This window comes from Prionailurus viverrinus, chromosome A2 (assembly GCF_022837055.1).
Source record: "Prionailurus viverrinus isolate Anna chromosome A2, UM_Priviv_1.0, whole genome shotgun sequence".
NCBI classification, from domain to species: domain Eukaryota; kingdom Metazoa; phylum Chordata; class Mammalia; order Carnivora; family Felidae; genus Prionailurus; species Prionailurus viverrinus.
Genome location: NC_062562.1, coordinates 106,077,116 through 106,099,738, shown reverse-complemented (window position 1 = coordinate 106,099,738; position 22,623 = coordinate 106,077,116). Strand labels below are relative to the sequence as shown.

General features: G+C 35.8%; 1 protein-coding gene across 1 annotated transcript in view; it reads right to left on the bottom strand.

Moving 5' to 3' along the window:
* The window catches only part of SCIN (scinderin), an 82,799-nt gene that overhangs the window by 35,993 nt on the left and 24,183 nt on the right, over nucleotides 1-22,623 (bottom strand). The window contains exon 4 of the mRNA XM_047849898.1: nucleotides 17,614-17,763. Coding sequence (XP_047705854.1) covers nucleotides 17,614-17,763 — 150 coding nt within the window. The remainder of the gene's footprint in view (nucleotides 1-17,613; nucleotides 17,764-22,623) is intronic.

Here is a 22,623-nt window from a genome sequence, read left to right as displayed (position 1 = left end):
TTCTGTATTCTACCAAGCACTCTCTGGTGAGCAGGAAAATTCTTAGGAATTTTCTAGGAAGTGCCTAGAAGTAGGTAACAAAAACCCAAGAAACAGACCAATCATTTAACCGAATAATTCTATTCTAGTGGTTTATTATAAAGAAATAATTGAAATACATACAAACAATTCAACCTAATAAATATTCATAGCAGCATTTCACATATTAAAAAAACAAAAACCTCCTAGATGCCCAACACGAAAGTGATTAAACAAATTAGGCTGTATCTGTGGAATGGAAAACTATACAGACATTAACATATTATATAAACTGATGGTCAGGAAAATGTTCATAATGTTTTAAGTAAAAAAGTTATATTGCAAAGCATTGTCTGCAGTCTCAAGAAAGAGTTTCTTGAGAAACTCTTGTTTCTTGTTTCTTGTCTCAAGAAAGAGATCTTGAGAAAGCACAGGGATACACAGATGAAAAGAAAGATTACAAAGAATTTGGTTATTTTCTCCTCAAAGATGGGACTTGGGGATATATTTCTTCTCTATTATGACTATCTACATTTGCTAAAATTTCAGTAATAAACAGGTATTTTTCTTTAATAAAACTGTAAAAGCTTTTATTAAGCAAAAAATAATGACTTTTGTTCTGTATTTATTTTCTCTCCCTGTGGAATAAATAGTTGGCACTTCATTACTTCAAATGGAGTAATTATAACTTCCTTTTAACTTACAATCTACCTTAAGCTTCTACTTCAGTCTTTCTCAATCAATTCATCAAAGGATAGTAACTATTCTTGATGAATTCCTAAATGCTCTAGGTGTTTTGATCATAGAAACTTTTGTTAATGTAAAGACCTAGAAGGGGCCACCAGTGGCACAGGGGCCTTAATTTTTCAACTAGGAATTAAGTGGTTCCAAAGGTCACAGGTACCATTTGTGTTATAGATGTGATACAAATAGAAAAATGGGAATACCTCTATCTTCTCCTCTCTGTTTGTCAGTATCATAATGGAAATGTTTAACAATTTAAGACATGACTTTAAGTAGAGAGGTTGGAAATTTGTGGAAATACAATTTTGTTCTATGCCTAAGCAGACCTTCTGTTCTGCTGTTCACTCCTTACCTTCAACAGGAGTTGAATCCAAAATAAATCAGAAGATATTTACATTAAATCATGGCAGCAAATACACCATCTCGCTTTAAATTCACAATCTCCTAGCTTCAGATTTCCTGGGTTCTCATGACATGGGCCAAGACCTCCTCAGTGTCTTGTGTTTTTTCTCTATGACCCATTGTGACTTGTTATTTTAAACATAAACAGGCCTATGTGTAAATTTGTTTTAGAAAAGAAGGACCAGGAAGTTAAGAAAAATGTTTCTCTATCTTCATAATCTTTACTTAATTTTCACATTTACATCTGCCTTTGTTTATTTTGAATCTTTTAGCCAGCCCCACCTATTTGGGATATGAAATTCCAACATTTATGATCTTGCTCCCTTAGGATGTGCTTTCTCTGTCTTCTACAGAAAAGTCAGGATGTTTGGACAATGTGCAATAAGTATTTGGAGTGAATAGTAGGAAAAGAAGGGATAATGTGTGGTCTGGAGGAAGGACAATACCTAACTCAAGACTCTAAATCACTTTGGATGAAAATGTTCCAAGTTAGTGTCAAGACCTAAAAGCATTTAACATAGAGGGTCTTCTATTTTTCTTAACTCTGATTTCAGTTTGGCAGATTAGGGAAATGAGGATGAGAGAAGTTAGGAGTTTTGCCTTTGGTCCAAGTCTTATAAATAGTAAAGCAAAGGATGCAAACCAGACTTCGGGACTCCTTCCATAGTGCTCACCACAGCAAAGGAGGCATCATGGTCTTCGTAATCACTTTAGTACAAATGGCTGTTTCTACTCTCACCAAAAATGAAGGAGGCTCTCAGGTCCTAAGGGCTAACCTTTTAATTACCCAGAAATTCTCCTGTCTTATTTTCTTTCCCCAGCTGGAAAAAAAAAAAAAAAATCAATCGATTCCTAACCTATGGTAAATACAAATAAATTATAAAGATGAAATATAGCCTAGTTGTTATGGTATATTTACTTGCTTTGTGGCATTTTATGGCTTAAGTCAGATAAACATTTGATAACAGGGAAGACAGAGATATAAAATTACAGGCAATTCTGAGAAATGATGTGACCCCATTTAGCTGGCTCCACCTAATCTGATATGAGGTTCCAACATTTGCTGTTCCCAGTGATGTGTTTCTCTGCCCCTGAAATACCTTTATCCCTTTATGGAGAAATCAAATAAAAAGGGTAATTTAATATATCAAATAGTGGTTAAAGTTATTTTAAACTGAGATAAAGCATGTGAAGTACATGTTTGGATACAAGGATAAAGTAAATTGCAAGTCTGCAAGAGATGTCTGGTTATTTAATAATCTGGGCCAGGACCGCCCAGTGGAATTTTCTGTAATTGAAATATTCCATATCTGTGCTGTCCAATATGGTAGTCATTAGCTACATGCAGCTACCGACCACCTGAAATGTGGTTAGTATGACCATGTAACTGGGTTTTTAATTTCATTTAATCTTAATTAATTTAAATCAGAACTGTAATAGCCATATGTGTCAATGCTGTATTTGACAGTGTAGTTCTAGAGAAGTCAGGAAATCCTGTGGCCTTGGGGAACTCACCCCGATACAGGTCTGATTCTCAGTGTTACAGTAACATCACCAGATTAGATATTAGATTTAGAAGGTCCAACTCACAAGAAAGTTAACTCGTAAGTTATAATGTAGAGAGCAAATTCACAAGTTACCATACTATGGAAACCAACTTACAAGACACTATCATGGAAAGCTAACTCACAAATTATTAAAATACATAAGCCAGAATGCCAACTGATTAAATTAGAGCAGTTGTTTTAACTGGCTACATTCTAGAACCATCTGGGTAGTTATGATAAACAGTACAAAAGTATGAATCTGAGCCCAAGATTCTGATTGAAGCCTGGTACTGTTGCGGATTTTCAAAGCCCTCTGGGCCTGTTTCTATGGTATACTCAAGGGTTTAGTGACATCAGCTCTGTTAACTTGGTTCATCCATCTCAACCATCAGGACAGGTCTGCCAAGCATTCCTGATATTAAAATAGCTTCCCAGGGAACTCCTCCCCTGGACAAATTACCATGGCCTGGCAGTCAGGAAGCTGTCCTGGAGCAAATCTCAGGTAAAGATGTTTAGTCCTTCTGCCCTTTCTGGGAATCATTAAACTTTTTTTTCTTTGGGTAAAACCTCAAACTCATTTGGGCATTTCTACCTGATTAGTGCTTGAATAGAAACTTCCATTGTTTGCCTCTGGCATTCCTTATTTATATGTTTCACAATGAGCATTCCCCCTTGTCTTCTTGACAATCCCTTCACCTGGCAGGCTCTGGCACTCTGAGCTGGGAGGACCCACTACTGAGTGACTCTGCGATTCTGTTTCCACACTTCAAATGGTCTGATAATTAATACCACTCATAATCATCACGATGAAATAATGTATGTGAAGTGACTGTCGCCATACTTGGCACATAGTGAGAATGCCACAAAAGTCAGATCTTGCATCCTTTATCCACCCTTACATACACTGAATCAAATTTGCCTTGGTCAAAGGGTCATTCTCTCTCTTTGGTTATGACCTTGCATACCACCACTTTGATTCTTTGCGCGATGATTTTCACCACTGAACTTCTTGCTACACATCTCCCTGCGACTTACATTTATTCACTTATTACTTGTTTATGTCTTAATCTAATGATGTCACTAAGTATTACTTGTTTATGTCTTAATCTAATGATGTCACTAAGTAGTCTAGGTCTTGACAGCATACCTTTGTCAAAGTCTTACATTTTAGATTTAAAATTATAACCAGTAGATCTAAATATCCCTCTTCAAGCAAAACCTAAAGAATAGTCTCCTGTGCATCAGCAAATGAATAGTTAATAATGCTGAGAAAGAAAATAAGACCTAGTAATCCTTGGTTATAAAACTGATTCTCTGATCTTCCCATGTGGTTCAATCGTACCTCCCCATTTTATTTAGTCCTGTACATATGACCTTATTTTGGTGAGTCAGAATACATCAGTTACAGTTTATTTGTCAGTAAGGCTTATTTGTGGAGTGTCTATGATATATCAGCACCAAAGGAAAGGGCTGTGGCTATAACGGCTAATACGTTAGCTGTGGTCCCTTGTCAGTGAGCTGACTTTCAGCACAGGGATGCTACATAGGTTTCATCTGGCTAACCCTCACTACAGACACCGGCTGCAGGAGCAGTCTGCAGAGAAAGATTCTGAGGTTGCTTCCAAATTTAGTGAGAAGATTTAACATGATCCACCAGTCATTTCCCTCCTGGAAAGGCAGGAGAAGTGGCAGCACACATTCCACTTGTTTTTAACCCTAAATATATGAAAATAGCCTGTAAGGATTCTCAAATTCAGAAATGTTTAGGAAGTAAATCTAGTCCAGAGAGGATCACTTTCCTCCTCTCAAGGTTGGCTCTCTATCATAATGCCTCTGAGCTTCTCCCCTCGTAACTTATTGCTTATTTTCACCAACTTTGGAGATTATCAGAGGAAAAACTATCGGTTGGATGAAGGGTGGAATGGAGAAGAAGAAAGTGCATTTCTTCTCCACTTTCTTCTTTTGGGGCAGACAAGGAGACAAAGAGCTACACAGGGCATCCCAGTATGATAGCATGAGCTCAATAAACCTCTAGGAGCACTGTTTTCACTGTTCCTTTTCACCACATACACATATGCACATATTGACATAAATTTATTTTGTTTTACCTCCTTCTATCCCCTTAGGAAGAGGTCAATAAATATGATTTACATATTATATTTGATCAGATTAAGTCACGTTTTATGGCAAGAGTGTTGTGAATGCTTCCTCTCTAGCTCCATAATTCAGAAAATTTCCAAGCACTGAAATTTAACTGAGCAAACTCAAAATGGCTTTCATATACTCTGAGGTACCTGAAAAAATGTTTCCATGCTTTTCATATTACATTAAAAAAATGTATTTTCTTTCCAAGAAAATGTCTACCCCAATTATCCTGTATGACCCTCCATAGTAAAGATGAAAGGTTTTATGCTGACAGTAAGAGATATGAAACAAATGTACTGAGTACAAACATTATGTTACCAGAGGTATTACTTATGATATGGAATACATAAAATAGGTATGACTGTCAAAAGTGTGTGGCAGGGGCCCCTGGGTGTCTCATTGGGTTGACAGACCGCCTCTTGATTTCAGCTCAGGTCATGATCTCACGATTTGTGTGTTTGAACCCCATGTTGAGTTCTGTGATGAAAGTTTGGAGCCTGCTTGGGATTTTCTGTCTCCTTCTTTCTCCGATCCTCTCCCTCTCTCTCTCTCAAACATAATAAACATTTTTTTTTAATGTGTGTGGCATAATTTTTGGAAGTTATGAAAGAACTTGGCGGCAGATGGGATTCCCGTCTGTCCGTATGTTTAAGACCATTGCTCTGGGGGTGCCTGGGTGGCTCAGTCTGTTAAGCAACCAACTTTGGCTCAGATCATGATCTCGCGGTTTGTGAGTTACAGCCCCGCATAGGGCTCTGTGCTGACAGCTCAGAGCCTGGAGCCTGCTTCGGGTTCTGTGTCTCCCCGTCTTCAACTTGTGCTCTCTCTCTCTCTAAAATAAACATTAATATATTTTTTTAATAAAAAGGAAAAAAAAAACATTGTTCTGCAATGAAGACTGTCTGCATGTGAGTTGCAGCTCTCCCATTCCCATTCTCACTTGGACAAGTTAGGCAGCCTCTCTATGACTTCCTTCCTTCACCTGTCAAGTAAGGGTATAGAGAGATGCCCTTGGTGCTCTGCCCATCTCACTTTGGTCTACTTTGGAGGTCATTTGTAGGTGATTTCTTAAAGGTCAAAGCCTTCTGCTCTCTGTCTCATGGGATTATCTGGCCATCGAGCTGTACTGTATCCATACGCAAGGCAGGATGGAGTTCTGGGGAGTTAACACCCAGAGTGACCCTCAACTAATGAAGGATGGGAATTACTACCTAAATCCTACAGCCTCCTCAGCCTCCTGTGGGCTGATTCCAAAGTGTGTTCCATACAATTTCTCATAGGGTCCCTCTGGGACTAAGCCCTAGTTCCCCGTAGCAGTAAACCACATACTCACAAAGTATTGCCTTCCTTTACTCCTCCTTGGTGTTTCCAGGATCATCTTCAGATAACTACCTGCCCCCAAGTCCTTGTATAGAGTTGTTTTTTTGGAGGAACACAAACCAAGACAGTGGATAAGAAATATATCCACTTTCTAGGGCCATTGTAAGAATTAAATGAGTTCATCCTTGTAACGCCCATAGAAGGATTGTAGGCTCTGGATGTTTGCCGTGATGGTGGCTGTTGTTACCTCCTCTGCAGCAAAAATAAATCCATCACAAATTTGTTTCTTAGATTATGGAATTTCTGTGTTAATATTAAGTAGTACTTGTATGATATAAAGAAAAGCACAACTTGAAAGATTAAGGAACACATAACAAAATTGAGTTTGTCCGTGAGCCACTTGCCCTTACCCCCACAGCACAACAAGATGAGAGAAATTATGCCATCACATAGCAATAAAACTCCATGATGGTGAATATCACAAAAACGGATATGTAATTGTAGTACATTTGCTGCTTAGTTTGAAATAGTGTTTAATTAATGTATTTGTCTTGTCCACATGCACTTTGTCAGACTTCATTAAAATCTATTTTCAGTTTTGGTTTGTTTTTTAGTTGCTGGAATTCATTGAAATCGGGCATTGATATTTCATTTCTCCATTATGCATGGCATAGGACTTCATTTCCCAGTATATATTTTGCATAGCTCTTGTTTGTTTGCATTAAGGTACTCATATATTTTAATATTTTTTAACAATGTGTTGGTAACTCTTTCCTGATTTGTAAAATGTTATGAAATACCCAGAACTGAGGATTGCCTCTTGGTTTCCACTAAAAATATACCATATTTACGTGAACAAACCATGCTTTCCTGAAAAAGTCACTTTAAAATCCTTTTTAGGGGTGCCTGGGTGGCTCAGTCAGTTGAGCGTCCGACTTCGGCTCAGGTCATGATCTCGCGGTCCGTGAGTTCAAGCCCCGCATCGGGCTCTGTGCTGACAGCTCAGAGCCTGGAGCCTGTTTCAGATTCTGTGTCTCCCTCTCTCTCTCTGACCCTCCCCCATTCATGCTCTGTCTCTCTCTCTCTCTCTCTCAAAAATAAATAAAAAATTTATAAAAAATAAAATAAAATCCTTTTTAATATATATAAAATATAAATAATATATAAAAATTAAAAATAAACAATAAGTATATTTTAAAAATATATATTATATATAATAAATAATAAATAAAATATAAAATATAAATATATAATATATAAATAAATATAAATTATATATATGTATACATATAATGATTGGATATATATGTATATGTATATATCCACAATAATATAACTGTAGAATTGTACTGGATACCCTTGCAAACACAATAGCATTTCTAATAGCAATTACTGGTTTTTCATTTGCCTAAGGACTGCCAATATAACACAGTTCCACCACAGTGTGATCCTTGGCTTTCGATAACAGGATTTAGAAACACAATTTAAATGGGTCTCCATTTTAGGGAGTTCTTTCCAATACGTGAATACATTTCCTCACAATATTAAACAAATATCCACTACAAAATAAATACTGGGGAATTATGAATTGCTGAATCTTGGAGAGTCAACTTTTAATGTCTGGACTTAGCCCATTCTTAGCACAAGATATAAGAGGAAACTGATATAAAATTAATAATACTGTGGCACCTGGTTGGCTCAGTTGGTTAAGCATCTGACTTGATTTCAGCTCAGGTCATGCATGATCTCACAGTTCATGAGTTTGAGCCCCATATCGAGCTCTGTGCTGGCAGTATATAGCCTGCTTAAGATTCTCTCTCTCTCTCTCTCTCTCTCTCTCTCTGCCCCTCCCTGCTTGCTCTCTCTTTCTCAAAATAAATAAAATAAACATTGGGGCGCCTGGGTGCTCACTCAGTTAAGCACAGGACTCTTGATTTCAACTCAAGTCATGATCTCATGGTTCGTGAGTTCGAGCCCCACATGAGGCTTTGTGCTGGCACTGCAGAGCTTGCTTGAGATTCTCTCTCCCTCTCTTTTATGCCCCTCCCTGCTTTTGCTCTCAAAATAAATAAATAAACTTCAAAAAAATTTAAAAAAGTAAAATAAACATTTAAAAAATTAGTATTACTGTTAATAAATATTAATAAATAATTGAAAAACAAATTTATAAAATGAATGCCAAGGAATTATGAATCGCTGAATCTTAGAGATCTGGTTCTTTGATATCTGAGTTTGGTTCATTCTTAGCACAAGGAATAAGATGAAATTGACCTAAAACTGCTGAAAGAAAATAGTCTTACTGTTAGTTTTATAAAATTATATACCATCACTAATATTATAACAAACACGAGGAATGATATAAATAAAGAAAATGAAACCTGCCATTATAGTTCAATATCTATATTGGTTTATTGATGCAGATATAGACTTTGTAGGGGAAAGGATCTATTCTTCTATATAGCCCATCTGTCCTAGAATCACACTATCTTATTTACAGGTCCTATCACACACTAGATCCCACTTCAGCTGCAAACTAAATGAAACGTTACCTCCTTCAAAAATGATTGCCAAATAGTATTAATTTGGGTTCATTATACAAAAGTGACACCTGATCAATAAGGTCATAAGCCTTCATTTGACCTTTAGTGTGACAAAGTGGAAGATTATTTGAACTATTATATTGCAGCATATGGTTAACTACATTATTGCTGTATTTCTTAATGACTCAGCTGCCCAGGTGTCCAGTGCGCTGTATTTCTTATCTTTGATCAGAATATTTCAACTTCCCACACTGGATAATTGAGTACCTAAATTAAATGAGTACCTGAATTCAATATTAGAAATACAAATAAAAGACTCATTAAAATATTTTTTTTTTACATTTTTTTTTCAACGTTTTTTATTTATTTTTGGGACAGAGAGAGACAGAGCATGAACGGGGGAGGGGCAGAGAGAGAGGGAGACACAGAATCAGAAACAGGCTCCAGGCTCTGAGCCATCAGCCCAGAGCCCGACGCGGGGCTCGAACTCACGGACCGCGAGATCGTGACCTGGCTGAAGTCGGACGCCTAACCGACTGCGCCACCCAGGCGCCCCAAGACTCATTAAAATAAATAGCAACAATGAATGGTGACTTGAACAGTGCCTGACACATAGTGAACCATCAATAAATGGTAGATAAAAATAGCTATAGCAAAAAAAAAAAAAATCTATAGCAACCGCAGTGTTCCTGAAAGCATTACAACTCTGCAGCATGTGCTACTTGTCACTATAATTCACATACATATGATTATATATGAATATATATGAATATATATTCATATTCATGTGAATGCCCAGAAAATAGTTTCTCCCACTCTCTATAGCAAAATTTATTGTCAAGTTGGCTAACATACAATGTATACACTGTGTTCTTGGTTTTGGGGGTAGATTCCCATGATTCATTGCTTACATATAACACCCAGTGGTCATCCCAACAAGTGCCCTCCTCAACGCCCATCACCCATTTTGGGATTTGAGTATGTACTGAGTATCGTGGCTATAAAGCAAAATGGAAAAAATGATTTAATTATAATGCAACAGAGAGAAGAAAAGGAAAGATTCCCATTTCAGGGTACCTCTGATGCTTTCTTTCTACTCAGGACTAAACTAGAGAGGTTGGCAAATACTTTGGATCCTGGCAAGTTAAAAATCTTTGAATGGTTAAGGCCATAAACGGGGCTCCTCTTTCCACACGGCTCTCTTAATAATATTATTTCAGGCAATGAATACTGATGAACACCTATGTGCCAGACAACGTGCTACAAGAATGGGAAATTACAAAACATTTAAGACAATGTTCAATTTCCCAAGAATTTACAAGACCCTGGAAAATAATGGAGGGATAAATAAGGAAGCTAAAGCTACTTGCACAGCACTCATGAAGTGTTGATCTGACGAAACTTTTGTCTCCTACTGTCTAAGTGTTTACTGTGTCCACTGACCAAATTATTATCTCAGGCAGCTCAAATTTCCACCCTTACAAAGTACACAGTTGTGACTAACAATGAAATCAGTAAGAAGGCAACAGAAAATAGTTTACTGAGTGATGGGTGGGGGGTGCTATTATATACCCAAAAAACAACTTTAAGTCTTACATTTAAGGAGCTCAAAATACCCATGTTTGTTCCCAGATGCTGAAAAGCAATGTGATTTTTATTTTTATATTACTTTTCTATAAATCTTTAGAACCTTTAAAAAAATACTATATACTCATGGTTCCAAAATGGTCATGAGGGGCTTTTCAAAACAGCTCCCTATTTCTTTCTTTCTTTTTTTAATGTTTATTTATTTATTTTGAGAAAGAGAGAGAAAGGGGTGGGGGGGGGGGGTGGAGAGGGAGACAAAGAATTCCAAGCAGGCTCCACACTGTCAGCACAAAGCCTGACATGGGGCTCGATCTCATGAACCAGGAGATCCTGACCCGAGCCAAAATCAAGAGTCGGATGCTCAACCGACTGAGCCACCCAGGCACCCCTAGCTCCCTATTTCTATTTTTGGTATCATTTGATACTATTCTACAAAGATAAATGGGGACTGATCTATCTAACCAAAGGTCATCCCCAAAAAATAGTCTGTCCCACTCTCTATATAGCAACATTTTCAAAATGATCATACTTAATTTAAACATACAATATTTTAGTTGAATGATTGAATTGTGATCCCATGGAAATTCAATAAGCCCAACATTATGTTATGAAACAAACATTTCCACAGAGAAACTTTGACAGAATTATAAGTTTCCAAATTTCCAAGTATTTCCAACTTTTTCTTTCTTAATCTTCTACTTTGCATGCTAAATAAAATATATTACTATTCCAATATCCAGGTTACTAGCTGTTCAAAATCACTCCAAGTTTTACTTCTCTGTAAATTTAGATTATATAAGAACTTAGGAAGCATTAATAATATGCAATGCCTTTTGATGTTAACTTTGGGGGAAGAATAACACAAATATATCAGGTGATTTTAAAAATATAGCTCTACACTTGTATAGTTCCTTGGAGTTCATGGGGTATATTCATTTTTAATCTAGCGATGACAAGAGGCAGCACCAGCACTGTGGGCCACAGCCAAGCAAAGTAGTCAAGGTCAGTGGACAGCAGTGTTGTGTGCTAGAGAGAGAGAGAAGTGGGTTTTTGTGGTAGCTGGACGCTAAGTGGGGAGGTGAGCTGACCGGGAAGGAAGCACTCTACAGATAAGAGTATCCAACTACAGCTCCTGGAAACATGGATTTTTATCATAGGATGAAAAGTTTTAGATACCAGCTACTTGTTCCTTTTTTTTTTTTTTTTTAATTTTTTTAATGTTTATTTATTTTTGAGAGAGAGAGGACAGAATGAGAGCGAGAGCGGGGAAGGGGCAGGCAGAGATGGAGAATCTGAAGCAGACTCCAGGCTCTGAGCTGAGAGCACAGGGCCCAAGGTGGGGATTGAACCCATGAGCCATGAGACCATGACCTGAGCTGAAGTCAGAGTTTAACCAACTGAGCCATCCAGGTGTCCCGATATACCAGTTACTCTTTAAAAAAAAAAAAAAATTATTGTTTTATTTATTTTTGAGACGGAGAAAGACAGAGAATGAGCAGGGGAGGGGCAGAGAGAGAGGGAGACACAGAATCTGAAGCAGGCTCCCGGCTCTGAGCTGTCAGCACAGAAGCCAATGCGGGGCTCGAACTCACAAACCGCGAGATCATGACCTGAGCCAAAGTCAGATGCCAAACCGACTGAGCCACCCAGGCGCCCCTTCCAGTTACTTATTTTTAATGTGCTACATGCTTTCACCTGAAGTACATGCTGCCTAACACATGGGAAGGTATTGTAGTCAATATAAACAAGCCCAAGACTCAGCTATTACTTTCCAAAAGGTTAGTTGTTAACTATCTACCTGCAGATAGAAGACTAGTAGAATATATGAATTGTACTTATCTAAATTTCAACTGCTCTTTTGTAAATGCAGTTGATTTTAAAACAATCAACAGTACGTCTTTTTCATATCTTCACCAACACTATTATCTAAAACATAGAAGAGTTTTTTTAAGAGATACTACTATCCTTTAGAAAATAGAAAAACAAATGTAACGGGTGTCTGGTACCATGTAGTTCACAGTTAATTGTATTAATTATCCAAATATGAATGATCAAGGAGTTAGAGCAATAAAGGCAACACAGATCTAAAGGCAGTTTAGTGTCTTCCCTCAAGGAACTTAGCCTGGCAAATGATAACACATAAATTTTATTTGGCAAAATACTTGGGAAAAATAGAACTAAATTTTTTATTCTTAGCTTAAACAGACATCTCTAAAGAGTAATTTAAGAAATACTTACACTATTTAACTCTAGATTTTACTCACAAGATACCCAGATGAGCACATCATACATATCCAACCAACTTGCCAAGAGAATGACTGAAAACGCTATTTTATTTTCAAGTTGTCAACTATGACTTAGAATAAGATGAACACAAGTCCTATATTGGGAGATCCTTCGGAGGTTAATTTAGCCTATATGCTATTATCATATAGCCTAAAATACACGAATTTCATTATGAGAAGGCTTCCAATCATGGTGGTATGCTTTCTGGTATTTGTGGACCCTCACAATCTGCTCCCATTTTCTGACTCTGTCTTAGATCTAGTGTGTGTTTTTCTTCTCAGACAATAAAATAAGTAATTTCTGATCTTCATTGGGAATGAACACAGGGCTCAATAAATACTTATTAACTGACACATAACATGATATGCCAATTTTCTTTCTTGTCCAGAACCTGAAAAATGATTGCACTGACTTCCCAGGGAGCCTTAGTATTTTTATAAAAGCAAGAAATCTAACGGTTCAGCAACATAGCACTTGCTTACAATTTCCTTATAGCATGGTTACTGCCAGTATTCTTCAGCTAGCATTTACAATGATGATAGACTTAATAAGCTCATTAAATTATATTGAAAAGAAGTCTTTTGAGGTTAAGGCAAATTAGTTGATTTCTGTTATTTTAAAAAATTTTGCCCCTTCTACATTCTATTTTTGATATCTACCAGATGGTGCTTTTTAAAAAATGAGTCTATAAAACTGATAAATTATCAACCTTGCAATTTTTCCTCAGGGCACTCTTTTAGCTTCCCTCCTAACGTTTAGAGGATGAATAGGACCAATGAAGAAAGTTTTGAACCTTAGGGTTAGTGGCATATTTAATTTTCCTTCACATTCATTGATTGTTTCTTGTAAATAGGAAAAGAAGAAAGAGCAAGAAAAAAGCTTTCCATAATTTATGGGCAGTTTTTCCTGGTAAATACATTTACAGTGATGAAAAAATATGGGTGAGATGTGACTTTACCTACAGGCTTTACTTTAGTTCCATGGACAGAATAATTTTCATATTTAGGCAGATGAGTTTTTAAAAGTGCTAAAGATACAAGAAAGAAGCTGAACATATACACTATTTCCCCAGACAGTCTTGTTAATACATGTTGTCTCTTAGTGCTGTCTAATGTGGACCCCCCTTAATTACTCCCCCAAGTATTTTGGTTTGAAGGGTAAATTTATGATCATCATAGAATTAAATCATATTAAAATTATATGAATGGTATGGTATGAACAGATAGCAGAAATCTCTAAAAATAAAGATGAATTCTTTAAAAAACTCTCAAAGTTTTTTTCACTATTTATTGTGTTTAGCACTTTGATGTGTTTTCACTATTTATTGTGTTTAGCACTTTGATATTCCAAATACTCAGCATCCAATATAGAGTAATGATAACAGAATCATTTAAATAGCTTAGAAGTCTTTGATTTTAAGTCATTACTAATCATATACTTTCAAAGTTTCTGAAGACAAATAACTTTAAAAGAGTATCATTAAAAACGAATCATAGGAGCACCTGGGTGGCGCAGTCGGTTAAGCGTCCGACTTCAGCCAGGTCACAATCTCGCGGTCCGTGAGTTCGAGCCCCGCGTCAGGCTCTGGGCTGATGGCTCGGAGCCTGGAGCCTGTTTCCAATTCTGTGTCTCCTTCTCTTTCTGCCCCTCCCCCGTTCATGCTCTGTCTCTCTCTGTCCCAAAAATAAATTAAAAAAAAAAAAAAAAAAGTTGGAAAAAAAAATAAAAACGAATCATTTAAAAGGACCATTTTAAAAGACATTTTGAAAGATTTTTAGATTTTTAGAATCCTTTTCTAGCAATATCAGTAGTTGCATTAGAGTCTCAGAAAAAGAAATGACATTCCATTGTCTTCAACAAGGAAACCTTTTGTGTGTGTGTGTGTGTGTGTGTGTGTGTGTGTGTGTGTGCGCGCGCGCGCACGCGTGCGCTATAAACCACTTTAGATAACTTCTGAATCCTATAACCCTGTTCTAAGAAAAAAAACTTTTTAATCACATAAAATAGAATACAAAGTACTACAATGAAACCTATTATATTGGGATACAACTATCAAAATGTATTTTCTAAATGTGATAAAGTAATATATAAGAGTTTTCATTTACTCATTGAATAACAATATTGAACAGCAGGTCTAATAACTATCATAATTACCAAGAAGTGACCAACAGCAATGATATTTTAAAGTTATCTGCAATAACATGACCTGAAAAGTCACAGATGCTGCTTATGCTACTGTTTCGTCAACTATATTCACACTTGGAGAAGGTTTTCATGAAAAGGTTAGTAGAAATAAGGTAATTTTCTCCTAACCTAGTTAATGAGCTCTTTGAATTTTATCATTGTGAGTACAATATTAAGAAAGCCTAGAAAGTCAAACTAGTTTATTATAGGTGCATGATTTATTCATCAAACAACTATTTACCCTTGTAATCAGGCTACAAAACAACATTTATGAAAACAAAAAGCCCAACAAATTCTTTTAAAATGAAAATTCATTGTGTAACTGAGACCTATGAAATATAATGCAGTATATACTGAATGAACTGAATAGAAAGCAAAGTAGATGTTTTCTAGAATATTTTAAAAACCAAAAAATGAAAATCTCCTTTAAAAAAGACATCACATTTTATATTAAGCATTATGTCCTTTATCTCTATCATTAATATTTTAAAATCAAAGTTATATTTTTACAATTTTTTTCTTCAGGTTTGCACTTCCTTTACAAATTTAACAGTGTAATGTTTACGCTTTTTTTCTCTCAAAACTCTGAAAGAAATCCAATAAACAAGTGTATCAAATGTATATATGCATAATTCAGGCCCTCAACCTCAGTGGTTTCACTTCCTGGAAGAGAGTAGAAATGATTTGGTAATTAAACACAGAAACTGCCTAAGAGACAAGGTGGAATGACAGACACTGGACCTTAAAGGGACCAGAAGCCACCCTGTCCAACCCTTTACTTCACAAATGAGGAACCAGAGACAACAGAAGCTAAGGGACTTGGCTTGGGACCCAAGATGACAGTAGAAAAGCTCATCAGATAGTTAACACAGCCCCTCCTCCACTACTCCACTGGGGCAAATTTTGGACCTGGGTCCACACCTACCAAAGCATAGTTACTGAAACAAAAGGTTACAATCAAGTAGAAGTACATCCTACTTATAAATTTTTGCTTCCAAATACGAAACTTGGAAGACTTAAGTGGTGATTACATTTTACAACAGAGGCCTTTAAAGAATATTAAAATTTCAAGAAGTTGTTTTGAATAGCTTCCAAAGTCTAATTTATTAGCCATGTTATTATGACTATTGAAAAGCCAGTTAACCTCTAATTTTACTTTGTTTTGTTGGATATCCTTTTTTCCCTGATTATAAAATGAAAACACACATCTATTACACTATTACAATAAACTTTGAAAATACAAAGACAAAAACAGAAAAAAAGTAACAAGCAGCCAAGAGCCAAAGGCAAAATTAGTAATATTGCCAATATTTCAGCATATTTCTTTCCAGATATATATGTATATATGAATATATAGCTATATACCTACATATAAACTTACATATAATTATTATATGTAAAATTTTATATCCTGCCTTTTCTCTTAGCATTTAACCATGAACATTTTCCCAGTGAATAAAAGTCACTTCTCAAAAATCACTAACATGAATATCTGTGTTTGGTGGTTATTAAAATAGTAAAGTTTAAAGATATTACAATAAAAGGGGTGCTTGGGTGGCTCAGTCGGTTGAGCATCCAACTTCGGCTCAGGTCACGATCTAGTGGTTGGTGAGTTCGAACCCCACATCAGCCTTTGTGCCGACAGCTCGGAGCCTGCAGCCTGCTTCAGATTCTTTCACTCCCTCTCTCTCTGCCCTTTCCCTGCTCACATTCTGTCTGTCTGTCTCTCTCTCTCTCTCTCAAAGATAAATAAACATTAAAAAAAAAAAGACATTACAATAATAAAATTATCTCACAGTTAATTTTTGATCAGCGGATTATGGAGGCTATTGCTACATCAAGTGACTCTCATGTATAAAAATGCTGTAAATCAAAATTGTTAAAAATGTGTACAAGATAGTCATTAGAAAAATTTAAGTGAAAATAGCTAAAATCATTGAGGAAAATGTGTAATATCCCAGGAAATGAGAAAAATGAAAACTCAAAGAGATATCACCTTTATATGCAGGAGGTTTCAAGACAATATAATTATATCAGTAAATTTTGATGGGGTTCTGTAAAGTCAAGAGGGAACAAACATTGGTACAAACATTTTAGTGCTTGACATACCACAGGGGTTCAATAAATAGTTTATTGAACAAATGGGAATCAATGTAGCAATATATATCAAGAAACATGAATATGATTATACCCTTGACCCATAATTGTAAGGGAAAATATAAAATATATACACTTTGGCACTCACTGCAGTTTTCTTTAAGGAGTAACATTGTTCACAACTAAACCTCTAAGACTGCTAAAATCGTTAAGTAAATAACGTAGGTATAAAGAGCCATGGAGATAATTTTCAAACTAATTTAACCACTATACTATAATCATAAGTGTCTTGCCTATAATTCGTGGTTTAAAATGATTGAAGTATTTAAAATATTGGTATATGTAATCTTTTGGAATAAGATTTTATTTCAGTCTTTTAGTATAAGAATTAACTTTAAAATTGAAAAATATCCCTGCATTAAAAATACATATATTTTACTTCCAAAACATATTACTATGGCCAATCTCAGAACTGTTCCCTGTTTGTCCTGTGTGACAGACGATGAAGTCAGAGCCTCCTCTGGTGGTCATACCAAGGGTGAAAGAAAACAGTCATGACTTTCTATTTTCTCTATACCATCACTTAGACAACCTTGATGTTGTCTCTTACCTAATCTTGGCCTAGACTTAGTTTTAGAGAATTTAGAGAATTAGCTTAAATTAACACACACACACACACACACACACACACACACACACACACGACTTAGAGTGGTAAACCTTTAAAAAACAAGTCACAACACCTTTGTGAGTACTGATGGTTCACTTCCGTCTTCCACCACAATTAGTTGTGATCTTCCTTTCCTTTCATTGTCCCGAATGCCAATGGCAACTTGGCTTGCCTTCAGACGCTCGTATTTGTTACATGAGGAACCACACCACTGGTAAATTTCCTAAAAGAAAGAGACAGATCCTTTGACCACAGAAATACGTGGAGGACATTCAGCCCTGTTGCTATACTCACTGTGATTAATTAGGAAAAAAATAAAAAGATATAAAAAATGAAATTAAAGTTATCTACTGTTGAGGTATATACATGATTTTATACTTCATTCTGTATCCTGTTGCTTTGAGTTAGTATCATAACATAACCACTTTTTAAACATGGGAAACATAAATATTTACTCACCATTCTTTTTATATATCCACTAATTACAATTTATGAAAGAAGAGTTGTATATACTACTCAAATTTAAAATAAAAATTTACCATATTTCAGAAAGGTAGTCAAGAGTCTGTTGTAGTAATGTGTTCTTGATTTATAAAAATTGATCTAACACTTTTCTAAAGCAACCTAATGAATCTTACCAAGAGCCATAAGAATAATTAAAACCTTTGACCCAGTCATAACACTACCTGGAATTCATTTTAATAAATTATTCATAAAGATTAGGAAAAACCATGTGTACAAGGGTTTTCATTGCCATATAACTAGTAAGGCATTGGGAAGACATTAAACTCAATAATAAGATAACAGTTATATATAACTATGATCCATAGAAAAAACAGATACTTAATATCAAAGTTATATTTTAACACAGAAATTTATAAAAATAAAAATAGAATGACAGTTTTGATGTATTATACAGTAAGTAGATTATATTAGCTGCCATTTAGATTAAAACATTGTATGATTTTGACTCAGGTACAGTGTTTAGAAGGTATAGATACAAATGTAAAATAGCCAAATAAAATTTTCTCCATTAAATGTGGTTTAATGAAAGAAAGAAAAATATAATGGTACCTAGGTTTGGTGGGGGTGTGGGAATGGGCATTATCACTCTCTATTTGGATTGTATAAACTGACACAATCATTTTATGAGGGAAGTTTGACATTGTATCAAAAAATTATACGTGTTTTTAGAATCAGGAAATTCCATTTCTAGTTATATTACAGAAATATTCGGACATGGCTTACAGCAAAACAAAACAAAAAAGCCACAAATGCCCATCAATAGGGAGATGGCTGTATAAATGTTGTTCTATGGATATTATAGACTATTCCTCAATGGCTTAAAACTGAGGAAAATGTTTAAATACTGACATAGACAATTATTCAAGTTATACCATCCAAAATAAAATAAAGACACAGAATAATATAGTTCTATTTAAGTGGAAACAAAATCATAAGCTCTGTTTCTGGGTTTGCAGAAAAATACTTCTATTTTTTTAAAATTTTTTTAATGTTTATTTATTTTTGAGAGAGAGAGAGACAGGGTGTGAGTAGGGAAGGGGCAGAGAGAGAGGGAGATACAGAATTGGAAGTAGGCTCCAGGATCTGAGCTATCAGCACAGAGCCTGACGCGGGGCTTGAACTCACGAACCGCGAGATCATGACCTGAGCCGAAGTCGGACACCCAACCGACTGAGCCACCCAGGCGCCCCAGAAAAATACTTTTAAAGATACGCAGTTTTACCAGATGGATAGAGGCATGTATACACAGAAAGAAAGCCTTCAACTTTCACTGTATCTAAGTTAAAAGGTTTTTGTTTTGTTTTTTCTTTTTTAAAGTCATTCACATTTATTAGGTGCCTATTATGAGCTAGAGGTTGGGGATAGAGAGAAGAATGAGAAAGCTAGCAAGGAGGGATTGATATGTAAACAACGAATGCTAATATATTTGCACTACACTCGGGTTTCAAAAGGGTTCCACACAGGGTTCTTCTAGTTAGTCTTAGAGAGCTGGTTACCACAGTGGTTAGTGTGCAGGAGACAGATCCCAGTGGCAACTTACCATCTATATGACCTTGGGTTTACAATTTTCAAAAGAGCACATCAATTAACAACAACATCAAAGAGCGCCCAAGCATTCAGAGAGATTGGCTCTTTTCTCTGATGATAAGACATTTCCAGCTCAGAGTCTTTTCTTTATTTAAAATTAGTTTACTGATTGGCTAAAATAGGCAAGCTGTCTTCTGGAACCTAGGGGCCCAACTTTGAATCGCAAAGGCCTGGGACAGTCTCTCTGATCCCTCACCCAACCATGTTCCAGATGCACCTATTCCATATTCCTCTTCAAGAATAAAATACACGTTTTAGGAATTCAAGCCTTTATAAGAAGTAAAATAAAAAAGACTATGTCTTGCAACTCCTTTCACTCTAGAATCTGAACTAGTCTACGTGGTCAAGGGGCATTTCTTTTCTGTTTTTAAAAAAAATGGTACACTGCTATTGTTTCCTGTCTATTTTCTTTTCTACATCTAGGCATCTGAATATAGAGAATCACACTTGGAGTCAATTTGAATACTATGCCCAGGTCAGCAGTTAACAGAGTATAAACAAATGGTCGCCAACAATTAGTCAGTGCCTATCACTGAGCATTAAAATCAGGTGAGGGGGTAGGAAAGGTGATTTTGAAAAATACAGATACTTGAGCGATACCTTAGGGACTCTCAGGTGTGTTCTGGGCAGCCCTGTTTTTTGAACGCACCTTAGATGGTTCTAGCATTCAACAAGTGCTGAGAACCCCTCAGCCCTGCTGGTGCCCTAGCACATTGCACCTGGCAGGCTTTTACAAAGAATCTGTAACATCTAATTACTCAATGCAGCCAAGCAGGCTTCTCTGCGAAGTACATCTAGCCTCTTGGCTCAGATTTCTTTCCTATGCTATTCCATGAGACTTTGTAAATGATTCTTTTCTCAGTATGTTTGAGAAAACAAACTTCTAATATTTACATTATGGGGAAATATAGGGCATAGATCAGAAGATCAGATCTCTAGATTTATCAGACTTATTAGCAACTTTCACTACTGACTTGTATTTATATAATTGTCCAACAGGTGTTTATTTTCTCCCTACCTTACTTCAAAGAGATGATATAAATCATGCTAAATTTCATTAGCTTCTGTAAAGCATTATGGAAGCTTGGCAAAATGTGTTTAGAAAAGAATTGTAGATAATAATTTAATATAATTATTACTTAATGTAGAATTTTACCACGTTCCATGAAACCCAATATATTTTCTATGATATTACCTTGGGCTGGGAGTTTCTATGTGTAGTATCAGTTCACAGATAAATTTAGTTATAGAAAATATTCCTCACCATTACTGATAGGCCTCAGTTTCCACTTTGAAAATAGCAAAAAGAAAAAAGCTGGAGATATCACAATCCATGATGTCAAGATATACTACAAAGCTACAGTGATCAAAACAATATGGTACAAGTGCAAAAGCAGACACTTAGAATAGAGAACCCAGAAATACACCCATTCCTATATAATCACTTAATCTATGACAAAGGGTGCAAGCATTTGTAATGAGGAAAAAACAGTCTTTTCAATATATGGTGTTGGGAAAACTGGACAGCTACATGAAAATGAGGGAAACTAGAACACTTTCTTTCACCACACACAAAAATAAACCCAAAATAGATTAAATACCTAAATGTAAGACCTGAAACCATAAATGCCTAAAGGAAATTATAGACAGTAATCTCCTGGACATTAGCCCTAGCAACATTTTTCTGGATGTGTCTCCTCAGGCAAGAGAAATAAAAATGGAAATGAACAATTGAGACTACGTCAAAGTAAAAAGCTTCTGTGCAGTGAAGGAAACTATCAACATAATGAAAAGGCAAACTACTGAATAGGAGAAAATATTTGCACATGATATATCCAATAAGGAGTTAATATCCAAAATATATAAAGAACTCATACAACTCAACACCAAAAAAAAAATCTGATTTTAAAAAATGGGCAGAGCACCCGAATAGACATGTTTTCAAAGAAGACATACAGACAGATGGCCAACAGACACAGGAAAACATGCTCAACATCACTCATCATCAGAGAAGTCCAGACCAAAACCACAATGAGATATCATCTTACCCCTGTCAGAATGGCTAGAATCAAAAGGACAAGAGATCACAAGTGTTGGTGAGGATGTGGCAAAAAGAGAACCCTTATGCACTGTGGATGGGGACGTAACTTGGTGCAACCACCGTGGAAAACAGTATGGATGTTCTCAAAAATTAAAAATAGAACTACCCTATGATCCACTAATTCCGCTCTTGGAATAAGGAAAATGAAAACACTAACTTGAAAAAGTATACACACTCCATGTTCACTGCAGCATTATTTATAATAGCCAAGCTGTGTAAGCAACCTATACATCCACCTGATAAATGAATGGATAAAGAAGACACACACATACACACACCTGATATTACTCAGGCATAAGAAAGAATAGGATTATATCATTTGTGACAACACGGATAGACCTAAAGGGTAATATGGTAAGTAAAATAAGTCATACAGAGAAAGACAAATATCAAGATTTCACTTAAATGTGGAATCTAAAAAATAAAACAGACAAAAACCAGAAACAGAATCATAAATACAGAGAACAAACTAGTGGTTGCCAGAAAGGAGAAGGGTGGATGAAATAGGTTACTGCGATTAAGAGATACAAACTTCTAGTTATAAGATAAATGAGTCACAGGGATGAAAAGTACAGCATAAGAAATATAATCAACAACACTGTAATAACATTATATGGTGACAGATGGTGACCACACTTATCGTGGTGAATGCTGTGTAATGTATGGAACTGTCAAATCCCTATGTTGTACACCTGAAACTAATACAACATTGTATGGCAACTATATTTCAATAAAAAAAATTTTAAATAGTGAAATCTTATGTAGGAAATGCTCATAAAAATAACAAAACTTTTAAAAGTAGAATTTTCCTTTTAACTCAAGATGACCAAATCACTAAAGAAAGAGTGACAAAATTTCTAATTGGACATG